The sequence below is a fragment of the Neovison vison genome, chromosome 7 (assembly GCF_020171115.1).
Source record: "Neovison vison isolate M4711 chromosome 7, ASM_NN_V1, whole genome shotgun sequence".
Lineage (NCBI taxonomy): Eukaryota > Metazoa > Chordata > Mammalia > Carnivora > Mustelidae > Neogale > Neogale vison.
Genome location: NC_058097.1, coordinates 176,454,146 through 176,467,896, shown reverse-complemented (window position 1 = coordinate 176,467,896; position 13,751 = coordinate 176,454,146). Strand labels below are relative to the sequence as shown.

General features: G+C 34.9%; 1 protein-coding gene across 4 annotated transcripts in view; it reads left to right on the top strand.

Moving 5' to 3' along the window:
- Positions 1 to 13,751, top strand: part of DCDC1 (doublecortin domain containing 1) — a 439,829-nt gene that overhangs the window by 260,891 nt on the left and 165,187 nt on the right. For all 4 annotated transcript variants that reach the window (XM_044259009.1, XM_044259012.1, XM_044259011.1 and 1 more), the window contains 2 exons: positions 3,776 to 3,910; positions 4,309 to 4,466. In XM_044259009.1, coding sequence (XP_044114944.1) covers positions 3,776 to 3,910; positions 4,309 to 4,466 — 293 coding nt within the window. The remainder of the gene's footprint in view (positions 1 to 3,775; positions 3,911 to 4,308; positions 4,467 to 13,751) is intronic.

The window sequence follows — 13,751 nt, the reverse complement described above, 5'->3', positions numbered from 1 at the left end:
GTAAATGTCTTATCAGATAAAGATCTAGTATCCAAAATCTATAAAGAGCTTACCAAACTCAACACCCAAAGAACAAATAATCCAATCAAGAAATTGGCAGAAGATATGTACAGACATTTCTTCAAAGAAGACATTCATATGGCCAACACATGAAAAAGTGCTCGACATTACTTGGCATCAGGGAAATACAAATCAAAACCACAATGAGATACCATTATACACCAGTCAGAATGGTTAAAATTAACAAGTCAGGGAATGACAGATGTTGGCGAGGATGCAGAGAAAGGGGAACCCTCTTGCACTTCTGTCAGAAATGCAAGCTGGTGCAGTCACTCTGGAACATAGTATGGAGATTCCTCAAAAAGCTGAAAATAGAGCTACCCTGATGCTGGGTTATAAACCTAGCAATTGCACTTCAAGGTACAACTGTGGTGATCAAAAGGGGCACCCGCACCCCAGTGTTTATATCAGCTACAATAACCAAACTACAAAAAGAGCCCAGATGTCCATCAACAGAGGAATGGATAAAGAAAATTTGGTGTACACACATACACACACACACACACACACACACACACACACACACACACACAGAGGAATACTACTCAGCCATCAAAAATGAAGTCTTGCCATTTGCAACAATGTGGATGGAAGTAGAAGGTAAGTGAAATAAGTGAAATAAGTCAGTGAAAGACAGTTATATCTTCTCACTCATATGTGGGATTAAAGAAACAAAATAGAAGATCATAGGGGAAGGGAGGGAAAAACAAAACAAGATGAAATTAGAGAGGGAGAGATAAGAGATTCTTAATCATAGGAAACAAGCTGAGGCTTGCTTGAAGGGGTCAGGGGTGGGTTGATGGGGTAATAGACTTTAATGAGGGAATGTGATAAAATGACCACTGGGTATTTATAAGACTGATGAATCACCGAACTCTACCTCTGAAAGTAATAATACACTATATGTTAATTTTATTTAAAAAAAAAAAAAGAAGAAAAATCCCCAAAGCATCTAACTCAGACTATTGGTGAGTAGACATCTTAATGTCTAGCAGAATATTCAGATACATTATGGCTCTATCTTTAGGGCATGGCCTCATCCCTCTCATTGGATAAATATGGAAGTCTCCCATGTTCCAAGTATGCCTTCTTCCAATAAGAGGGAAACATACCTCCGAAGTAAACTTAGATAAAATATCTTTACCTGTTAAAGGATGCAAAGCGTGAAAACACTATCAGAATACAAGGGATTTACAACTGTTACATGTGTTTGTTGGCCATTTGTATACCCTCTTTGGAGAACTATCTTCTACCCAGATTCTTTGCTAATTTTTTAATTGGGTTATTTATGTTTTTATTATTGAATTTCAAGAGTTCTTTACAAATTCAGTATACACATCCTTTTTAACAGACATGATTTGCAAATATTTTCTTCCATTTTGTCTGTTGCCTTTTTATTTTTTGATGACATTGTAGCACAAAAGTTTTAAAATTTGATGTAGTATAATTTAGCTATTTTTCTTTTGTCACTTGTACTTTTGGTGAAGTTCTTTACATTTTTTAAAATAGACTTCATTTATTAGAGCAGCTCTACATTCATAGCAAAATTGAGTGGAAAATACAAAGAGTTCTCATATACCCCATTTCCCCACACATATACAAACCTCACCCATTATTGACATGCCCCATAGAGAAGTTATTTGTTACAGTTGATGAATCTACATTGACACATTATGACCCCAAATCCATAGTTTACATTAGGATTCACTCATAGTGTTATATATTTGGGTTTGAATAAATGTATAATGACATTCTTTCACCATTATAGTATCATGCAGAATTGTTTCACTGCCCTAAAAATTCTGTGTGCTCTGCTCATTCATTTTTTTCTTCCTCCTAACCCCTGGCAATTGCCTTTTTTTTTTTTTTTCCTATGTCTACAGTTTTGCCTTTTACAGAATGTCATGTAGTTGGAATCATATAATATGTAGCCTTTTCAGGTTGGCTTCTTTCACTGAGTAATATGCATCTAAGGTTCTAGAGCCCCTTACACTTTTTTTTCCCCAATTTATTTATTTTCAGAAAAACAGTATTCATTATTTTTTCACCACACCCAGTGCTCCATGCAAGCCGTGCCCTCTATAATGCCCACCACCTGGTACCCCAACCTCCCACCCCCCTGCCACTTCAAACCCCTCAGATTGTTTTTCAGAGTCCATAGTCTCTCATGGTTCATCTCCCCTTCCAATTTACCCAAAAGCACATACCCTCCCCAATGTCCATAACCCTACCCCCCTTCTCCCAACCCCCCTCCCCCCAGGGAGGGAGACAAACCATAAGTGACTCTTAAGCCCCTTACACTTTTAACATGTATATTTAGTTATACAGTTTCTAAAAAAAAGTTTAAGGTTATTCAGTAGCTCTTTTTCCACAGCAATATAAGGATTTCAGTGCCCTTTAATTACCCCCTGAACATCTCTTCTTTTTTTTTTGGTAGAAACTTTCGTTCTACACTTCAAAAAATCAGTTTATATGATACTTGAGGCAGGGCGTCTAGGTTTTATGGGCTAGTAAGCAAGTTTCTTATCCTCCCATTGTCTGTTTCTTTATCTTTAAAATGGGCAAAATAATAGTACCCATTTCAAAGGGCTGTAGCAAGGATTAAAATGTAAATATATTGTCATGTGGAAATTACTCTGATGCAATAGTAGTCTCCAAGTAAGCTCCTAGATAGGCTATCATAGATTTCATGGAACAGAAAGGTGCACAGGCCAAATAAAATGTTCAGATCACAGTTTATTCAATCAATTGCAAATATGATGCAAAATATATAGGAAGAGTGGTGGGCTAGGTAAACACACTTAAGGTGTGTGTTAAGGAGTCATAATACCTGAATCTCTGCAAAGTTGACATATCCTCTCTCTGTTGTATCAGCCTTCCCTGCTAATGATGTGGTTACAAGGACCAGAGTGGAAATTTGAACAAGGGAGCCTAACATACTAAAGGTGTCTGAGGAAACAACACATACTTGCTCCGTAAGAGAGCTTGTTGGCGAGTACACTTAGCCAATAGCTACGCTCCGCGTTTAGCCTGATGGGCAGCTATGCATTTTATTTGGCTGAAAATCCAAAATCAGAGTCGGCAATAGGTGGCCAATTAAAGATCTCACAATTATTGTGTGTCTCAGGTGCTTCATTTATACCCATGTGTCATAGGTATCTGTTGTTCATTTGTTATTTAGCAAATCATGACTATTAAATGCTTGTTTTTGCCCCCTCCCCCTTTCTATCTGTGTTCATAGATTTATGTTCTCTACTTTGTGTCTGATACTCCTCAGTTTACTAACTTACTTATTTATGGTTAATGCAGCTAATGAATTTCACCCATCCCATTTGTTTTCTTGTCTTCTAGAGCAGAATTGGCTATTCCAAGACAATACAACAATTGCACATTGTATGTGAAAATAACTCTATAAATCTTAGCTACTATTATTATTACATTAGATGGCTTTTGTATTTTAGTATTATCATCTATCTAAGAGCGAAGATTAGCAATCTAGTTAAACTTCATCGGATTAAACAACTAACTGAAAATCCCGATATTAAAGTTATTTGGCTTGATTTTGATCTGAAATAGATAACAAGGTGTATTTTAGTAGTCAGATCTTTTTGCTATTAATTTAATTTATCCTCCCATCCTTCCCGTTGTATAGATTATTGGCTGTTACTTACAAGGCTAGTATACTTCTATTTTTTTTTTTTTTCCTTTCCTACAGGCTTATCCACAGTTTGTTCTGACCTACCTAGAGGAGCTCACCACACAAGTGGATATGACCCAGACAGAATATCACATTCACCGTGGTGCCCGGACTACAACTCATCAGGAACATGGTAGCAGCTTAGCAGAAGAGGTCAGTGTAGTGAGCCAGAGGCAAGACAGAAATAGATCTCTAAAATGTATTTTGAGAAAAGAAAATGTTCAAGTTGTTTTCAAGAGACAAGCACAAATTCACATCTTAACGATACTGTTTAAAATCATACACATAATATAAATATCTTTATGCACATTTATATTTATGTAAACATCTATATATACTCATATAAACATTATTTTATTAAATAGTGGATGACCTTGTAGCTTTTGTTAGGACTGATGGCTTTTTTTCTGGTCACATACAAATGATTTCTGTGCCGAAGGAGGAAGACTGCAGGAAGCCTGAAAAGTGTAATGTTAAATTTGGGGCATATGTAGCTTAGATATATCCACTCAATGAAATTAGGTACAGTATTGTTATATTTCATTTCTTAGGTTCTACAAGAATGTGCTAGCATCCCTGGTCTGAAGGAACTGCCAGGGCCTTCAGACACCCATTTAATGCCAGAAGGTCCTCTTGGGGAGACAAGGCAGCTGACAGTGGCACTGGTGAGGAAACTGGAAGAGAAACATCCTAAGGCTTCTGCTCAGAGGTAGGGCACTGACAGAATGGAGCTTTATTGCTCAATGACATTCGATGTTTTCCTTCAGTTTCATGTAAGATTGATTTCTTGAAGATTATTGAAATATCTCAAAAGCCCTTTGGCTTGCAAGCACTGTTGTTTTCGGGTCACATTTGATGAAGAGAGGTGACATTTATGTGTATTTCATTAAAGTTTGATGTATGATATTGTTTTAAGTATACTTAGAAGGGCTGTTCTCCTGGGCTCTCACTAAAATGCTTTGAAATAACATAAGTAAAGTGATACTGAACATGTATCCAATTGTGAAAATACCAAGAGATCTTTAAGAACATCAGACCCATATAGACAATCCTTTTTGTGTTTTGTGGCAAGATTATTATATTTAGGCCTGAGGATAAATGCACATTGGATGGTCTTTAGCAGTGATAATTTTAAAAATTGATGCAATTTCTATAGAATAAGACTAACCAGTGGTTTTGCTAACCAAATGAAAATCACTCTTGGCTGGAAAATAGAAACTATTTCTCTGATCCTCATTATTTAATTGGAAAATTAAAGGTTATGTTTATTATTAGTAGTAGTGTTATTTTGTTTGGTTTGATGTTACAAATCACAAAATGACGTTACAAATTGTAATTTTAATATCGTAATTTTTGGCAGTTAACTATTGACTGAAGTACTCTTAAAGGAGTAATATGATTCATACTGTACTTTCTAATGCTCAAGAGAATTCCTAACTTTAAATATTCTAACTATAGATAGAAATGTCAGTTGCATTAAGAAAGAAAAAAATGACAACTTTTAATTTCTTTTTTAAGAACCTTGCCAGGTTTATAGAGATAGAGTTGACATATAAACATTGTGTAAGTTTAAGGTATACAACATAACAGCTTTTATTTCAATTAAAAGCTCTTAAATTCTTAAATTATATATTCCTGCCTGAGATTTTAACAGGAGGGAAACGTTTTCTTTTCCTCTTAACAAACGTGACTTTTCAATTTATTGTCTCTTTGTTATCTAAACCTCACTTTGGTTTCATTATTTTGAGTAAAATAGGGCACAGATGAACAAAAGAAAAAATTTAGTACCTTGCTGTATCATAGTCTGAGAATATCCCAGGCCTGTACAAAAACTTAAGTTCTAGTTTCCTTTCCTGCTACTTACTTTTTAATCATATATAAGATTCTCAACTCTCTGACACCCCACAACAGGGCCACAAAGCCACAGCAGTCCAGCTAGTCCTTTCTGTTCAGGTCACTAGAATGGAAGGCCCTTGGGAGCAGTCTTTGAAGTTTTCACGTAAAACAGGAACTCAGGGAAAACTGGACCACTGGGAAACAAATATGGTTTTATGAGATTGTTGTTGGCCTTTCTAGACTCACTAGGCAGCCATTTCTACTCTATGCTTTTTGAGAGCATGAGGGGGCTTGCCATTATCCTGGGTACTACTCAAGGAGGACGGGTTCCTGCTGCTTCCCAATTTCTGAAACCTGTATGGGATTTCCATTTTTATCTCCTGCTGGCCCTGGTCCCAGGAGGTGCAGGCTGGGGTGTGGGGGGGGATAGTCAGTGTACAGGGAATCCAGTGGTAACTCACCTAATTCTCTATGACTCCCTTTTTCCCCATCCTGGAAGTATTTTCTCTGAGGGTCAAGGGCATTGGGAGGTTGAGGAATTTGTCTTCTGTATTTTGTGATTGTATCTGCCCTGAAGCAGTACAGTCTGATGATGGAATATTGGGAGAAAGGCATATTGTATTAGGCAAGCCAAAAAAGTCCCCAGAATACAAACAGAAAAACAAGCAACAAAGCAGTTAACATAACATAATACTTGTTTGAGTTGTTAGAATTGCAGGTCTTTAAATTTCCAGGAATGTGGTAAGCACTCAATGAGTAGTCTGTGAAAATGTGCTAAAAGCAAGTAGAGTCGAAAATAGTTTTTAATAGAGGTTGCAGTTAGATTTGTGATTTTTTAATCAATAGGGATTGAATATGTTTGGGATTTTATTTCAGAAGAAAATTCCCAGGGCCCTTATCTTAGTGAGCATCCCTCAGGATTTGTGTCTCAGGCGACAGCAACTCTCTAGTCCTCTTTTTTTCTAAAACCCACAGGGATTTATCCTCATTCTCCTCTCCACCCCCACAATTTACCATAATAGAGGTAATTTCAGTTTCTCTCCTTCTTTCTGTTCCTTAACAAAGTTATTTTGAGTAGAGAGTAAGTACTTAGAGCAATTACTTTCCTCCCGTTTTGGAAGGAATTGTTGGGCAAAATTAGAACATGGTACTGAATTTGGCATATTGATTACTTTGAACCTTAGGTTGTCTTGTTAGGTTTACAGGCAGTCCAAATATAAGAGAATTGGTGCATTATATTATCACAGCTTTAAGAGAGGACTTTACATTTTCTTGCCTTTATCAATGATAATTTTAAAAAATATAGAATAAATTCATTATAAAAATAAAAGAATACTGTGAAATGATCTGAGTTGTAGAAATTGGAGAAAGAAATAGAATTTTAGAATAAAAGCCATTAATGAGCAAATAATCTGGAGAAAGAACATATAGTTGAAAAGAATAAACGATACAGAGATATAAATGTTTGTATTTCCTTAGCAATAGCCAATGAAGGAGAGAACACAAGTAGCCGAATTTGGAGAAAGACAGAAAGATTGGTAGTTAGTGGCATATAAATATGTGAAAATGAAAGACAACATTCATTTTTAATAACATATACTAACTTTGCTTAAGTGCTTTATGTGCATTATTGCCCAATAGCCTATGCAGTATGTAAAACAGAGGTATTCATCTCTTTTTTACTGATAAGGAAATTGAGGCACAGAGAGATTAAGTTACTTCACTAAAGGCCTTCCAGGTAGTAATTTAAGGCAGGCCTATCTGAGCCCAAAGTCTTTTACTTAGCCTCTACATTATTCTGCCTAACCATTCATGTTCTTGTCTTAGTGATTATTCCAAATCTTTAGCCTTTCAAATGGGACCTATTACTTTGACTGGATATCTTGGAGAGGGACCTTTAAATAAAGTGGAACAGTTTAGAAAGGGAATAATAATAGATATGTCAATATATGCAGCATGCAGTGATGACTACATAAGAAGTTGAAAATACAAAAGGAGACTGTAAACCCATTTCTTATTGAATCCAACAACCTAGACTTACTGATTTACAAAGCTTGCGCTTGAATGGATTAGAGATTTTTAAAAATCTTTTTCTAATAAGGTGACTATAACCTGTCATGATTAGCCAAGGTATTTCCCACTTTGAATGGTGATTCAGTTCAGCTTTGCATCTACTAAATATGGTGATAGGTAACTAACAGCTGTCATTTGTGGAATACTTACCATGTGTCAACTGCTAGTGAAAGTACTTATTCTTATAACAATGTGGTAAATTTAACTATTATCACCATTATCTGAAGGTGGAGGGACTCTTAAAATTCATAAAGATACAGCAACTGAGGCTCCGACTGATTTTGTAATGTGCCCAGTTATACTGCTGGAGATGGGAGAGATGGGATTCAAACCCACAACCATTTGGATCTATAGACCATGCTCTTAACCACTGTTTTATTCTTCATTCCTAATAGTAGTTATTCCAGTGATTTTATAACAGAATGTTGTTAATATTGAATAGTCACTTTATCCCTAAAATTTTATGTGTATTACATCATAAACATTTGATTGGACTATTGCCATTTTGATGGGTACATTATTTTGAATTATATTCTTTAAAAAAACCTATGACAATCACAACAAATCTGCAGGCCAGGCTTTCGCATCTACGGAATCATTTAATTTAATATACACTTCAAACATTTGTGGAAAGCAGTCTGATTATTTATCTTCATTTTCTTTATTTTTGTAATGTGGAATTACAAAAATATTTATTTTTTTTAAAATATTTTTTAAAAACAATTATTTTTCCTGTTGAAGAAAAAGGAAAATCTCTTACTGTGTGAGGTCTTTAAAGTTCTTAGTTTATTTATCAACATTTAAAATGTTTTTTCTGCCTCTATCCATGAGATATAGAAATGTGGTTATCTTCTTGCTTGGATAAACTGAGTTGCGTGTACCCTTAATTCTAAGTTTGGTCCAAAAATAAGATAAATGCCATATTCTGGCATCTTTAAGTGTCTGGAATGTGTTTGTTTACATTAGTTTATCTGATGGAGCCCTTTACCTTATTCAAATTGAATAGGGGGTGGGGAAGGACTGGGACAGCCGACAAAGCACACTGACCCAGCTTGTCACCCAGTGACCTGTGAGAAGGAAATAATGAACTGTGAGTAGCTGTCATCTTAACTGTTTCTGACAGTTTGCCTTTGGGCACATCTGTGTTAGTTGCATTGGAAAGGCCTTTGTTCTTTTCCCACTAGTGACTTTGTGGAGCGCTGAGGGGTTTGCTAGCTACTGGACTCTTAAGCGGGCCCTTCCTTCCCAGGGAAGCAAGCAGCTGCCGTGGATCACACTGACATTTCTCTTCATGACTCAACTTGGCATGTACTTCACTCTTTCAAAAAAGAACATAAATTTAGAGGTCCTTTGATTTTTCTCATTTAAAATGTACTTTGTCTCCTGAGTTTTGTTACTAATAACACAGCAACTTCTAAAACATGTTTAGTATTATCCTGATTTTATATGGATAAAGGTAAAGATCAATTGATAGCTAACCAGATAGGCAGGTGACTTGAAGAAATATATATCCAAATATTGACAGGTGTTACTGAGTTTTAAATTGTTCTTTATTATTTTCCAAATTTCAGTAATTGATTATTAGATTTACAATATAATAGGATAAAAATCAACATATGTTATGAAAAATATTTTTAATGTGGATACTTTTGATACATGCTTTATTAGTAGGAATATTTGGACTAAAATAGGTAAGAATATGCTCTCTTTTGTTTCACATTTTTCACTGCTACTTTTTAAATAGATTTCCATCTAATAATTTAAACTTTTAAATATTGTAGTATTTATGTTTTAAAATTAATCTAGTGCATAAAGTTGTTATAATCATTAGGCAATGCAATTTGATAAGAAACAGGTGTTTCTGTCTCCTGGTTTCCTGAAATAACACTATTATTTCAATGGCAATAAAAGCAAACATTCTGTATAGTACAGATCATACCCTAAGAGAATTGTTTAAATTAAAATCAAAGCTTCTCTTATAAAATATAATTTCGGAATCACTTTTAAAGCCTTATTTACATTTTTACAATTGCTATAAAATCAATTCTTCTAGTATAATTAAGTCTGGCTATAATTGGTGTGTAATAAACACTGAGTATATGGTATTCATGTAGTTGTATTTACTTTTCCAAGAGAATATTAATCCAAACCATACTGCAGTGGTCAATTTTTATAAGGCCTTCTTTTTGTATCCATTATGGACTAGAAGAAATGAAGCTTGAAAGAAATTACATGCATTTTTCTACAAAGTTTTTCTCTCAGTAACAATTTTGAGATGTACTAGCTAAAGGAACTATGTTATAGTCTCCTGCTTTTCAAAGAAAGGTAAATTAATTATAATGAGTAGTTCTTTAAGCAGACAAATGATGACCATGTCTATATAATTATAAACTGTAAAAAACCACATATTAAAAAATGAAAGTCATATTCTGGTTTTCTTGAGTATTCAATAGCATATGATTTATTACTCTGTTAAATAATTTATGTAGTTTTGCATATAGTTGACAGAATCTGTAACCGTCTTCTGCTTAGAACATTCTTCTCATTTTGTTCATCATATATCCACACAGTTTTTGTGGAGACAATGGATGTATGGGTCATTTTTTTTTTTGTTTTTAGTTTAATTTTTTAGAGGGAGGGACAGGTAGAAGAGGGGCAGAAGGAGAGGAAGAGAGAATCTTAAGCAGGCTCCATGCCCGTTGTGGAGCCCAGCACAGGGTTCAGTCTCAATACCCTGAGATCATGACGTGAATCAAGAGTCAGGTGCTTAACAACTGAGCCACGGAAGGCACCCCGGGTCAGTTTTGATAATAGACACTGTCTTTTTAAGGAAAGCAAACTGTTTAAATTGCTACACTCAAATTCTTATTTCTAGAACTCTTACCAATTAAGGAAAATGTTAATATATAAATTGCTTTTGATACTCACTAAATCTAATAATACTTTTTAGGAATAAAACCTCCTTATTATGTTAAATTTCTGTTCCTAGCTATTAAAATGCTCAGCTTGAAGCGCTGGCCTTTAACTCTTTTATAGTATATACAAGACTATGGTGTTGTATTTAAGAACACAAAATTATTTTGTATTCTAGAGATGCAGGCATATGCTTATAATTCTTTTTTTTTTTTTAATTAGAAAAGTCAAATACTGTTATCTGTTTGTGTTTGGGTGTATTTTTAAATGAATTCCCATATGCTCTCTGTGAATCAAAATAAAGCAAAAAAATAATCTAATTGCACCTGTTTCTTTGAAACAAAGTCCAAATCAAACATTCCAAAAGATTAGGTTTATATCCATAAATGTGCATTAATTCAGAATTATCAGAAGCTTTCAAATAAGCATTTTATGATAATTTTTGTTCTCACTTACTGCCCAAACCTTCAACTAGGCTGCTTAATTTCTATATTTTATAATGTACTATTTATCTTTCTGTTTTATTCAGCATGGTCTATAAAGCTAGTCAATGTTGGAACAGAAACTCTCCTCCTACAGTCTTCAAACTTGTAGCCCCCAAACTAGAATGTCTATATAGTATCATAATAGTGAAAGTAGTAGATAATGAGGTTCTAGATTTGAGTAATGTGGATGGACAAGGAGGAGTTTGGTGGAGGAAGTGTTAGGGTGATATATGGAATTGGATGAAAGCATTGTTCAAGCAGTCAAATCAATTGTAGGTTAACGTGCTGACTTGTGTACCTCCTTTAACTCTTGTTCCCTGACAATCCATTCTCCACTTAATGGCCAGAGTGACCCTTTTGTATTCATAAGTCAGATCTTGAGAGTCCTCAGCTTCAGATCATCTAATGACTTTTTATTTCCTTTAGAATGAAACCCATGCCTTTACTATATGCTACATGGTCCTACTTTCCCAGGCCCATGGTACCTCTCTGAACACCATTCTCCCCACCCTTCGTCTTCTCCAGCCAGCCTGGGTTCCTGGCAATGTCTCAGGTTTGCCTTGCATGCTCACAACCCATCGCTCTCTCCCTGCCTTATTTTTCTTCAAGGTACTTTGCCTATTATATACATAATTATTTACTGTCTGAGTTGTCCCATTAGAATGTAAACTCCATTTTAGCAGGAACTTTTGTTTTATTAACATCTGTACCTCCAGGATCATAACATAATGTAGTATGTAGTGGATACTCAATATGAGATTGTTGAATGAATGAAAGAAGTATACAATTAATGGAAATAATGAAACTAATCTGATCATTCATATGTGTATTTAAGATCCTCACTGTTGAATAACTTTATGACCTACTCATATGTCAATCCAAAATTGTACCTATAACAATGGTTTTCTGATTTCCCTGTTTTTCCTTTCTTTCATCCTTTATTATTTTGTGAATACTTATTGAGCATTGTCTATATTCCAAGCAGCATCCTAGGCACTGGGGATACAATACTGCAGACAAATATACTTTCTTGCCTCACAGAACTGCCCCCATAGAATCTAACAGGGAAGAGAGGTATTACACCAATCACTACAGTAGAGAGAGAGTGATGAGTGTATTTCAGGGAGAAGGCAGTTAGTTCATCCTGAACTCTCCTCCCTGGTGATATGTTTTGAAGTATGACTCTGAACATCTCACTTACTGACTCACAATTCTTCAGTGTTTACCCATTTCCTACTAAGTTAAATGAAACATCAATTGACAGACCCATCACACTGTATTCTTTAGGCAGAACCTCCCTGTTCCTATCCAGACCCAGATATACTGGGTACTTGGGTTATGCTGGGTTGCTTGATCAACCCTACCTTCTGCAAGGCCCATTTTCACTGAATTCTTCAACCTTTCTTTTTTCTGATATATACATCTAAGGATATACACTTTCCTCTAAGCATGGCTTTAGCTTCATTCCAATTTTAATGTCATATGTTCATTATCATTTCATTATAATTTTAACCCATGTCTTATTCAGAAGTTTATTTCTTAATTTTCCAAAACATTTTCTGGTTTGTATGTATGTTATTGACTTCTAGATAAATTCATTGTGGTTGAAGAACATTTTTGGTATGCTCTCAACTCTGCCAATTATTGAGATTTGCTTTATGGCCCACTCAATATCTGGACAATTTCTATAAATGACCCACATGTACTTGAAAAGAATATGTATTCTGTAGTCTGGGGGTGCAGTGTTCTATATATGTCAATTAAGTCAAGCTTGATAAATGTGTTTTCAGTATATACTTATAATATTTTGTCTGCCTGTTCATTTACTGAGATAAATATGGTTAAAATCTCCCAGTATGATTGTCTATGATTTGTCTATTTCTCCCTTTATTAATTTTATAAATATTTCTTTTCTGTAATTTGAGGCTATTTATTGAGTGCATATAATTTTAGAATTTTACTATCTTTCTGATGAATTAAACCTTATGCTCCTATGGAATGATCCTCTTTATCTCTAGTAATCTTTTTGACTACAGTTTATTTTGTCTCATATTAAATTCATATTAAATATGGTGACCTTAGCTTTTTTGTCAGGGTTTGCATGATGTATTTTTGTATCCTTTTATTTTCTAATTTGATCTTTACATTGAAGGAGTGCTTTGTTTGAAAGCTTATAGTTTTTTTTTTAATGTAGTATTATAACCTGTGTCTTTTTTTTTTTTTTAAGATTTTATTTATTTATTTGACAGACAGAGATCACAAGTAGGCAGAGAGGCAGGCAGAGAGAGAAGGGGAAGCAGGCTCCCCGCTGAGCAGAGAGCCCGATGTCAGGCTAGATCCCAGGACCCTGAGATCATGACCTGAGCCGAAGGCAGAGGGTTTAACCCACTGAGCCACCCAGGTGCTCATAACCTGTGTCTTTTAATTGAAGTATTTAGTCCATTTACCTATAACATAATCAGTGATTTGGGGGTTAGATATTAAATCTAACATGCTACTATTTGATTTTTATGTATTCAATATATTCTATGTCCCGCTTTCTTTCTCTCTCTCTCTTTTTGCCTTCTCTTGGATTCATTGAGTGTTTTATATTATTTTATTCCCTTCCTCCCAACTATCTTGTTAGTTATACATTGTTTTACTATTCTTTTAGTGATTATTCTAGAGATTACACATACTTCCTGACC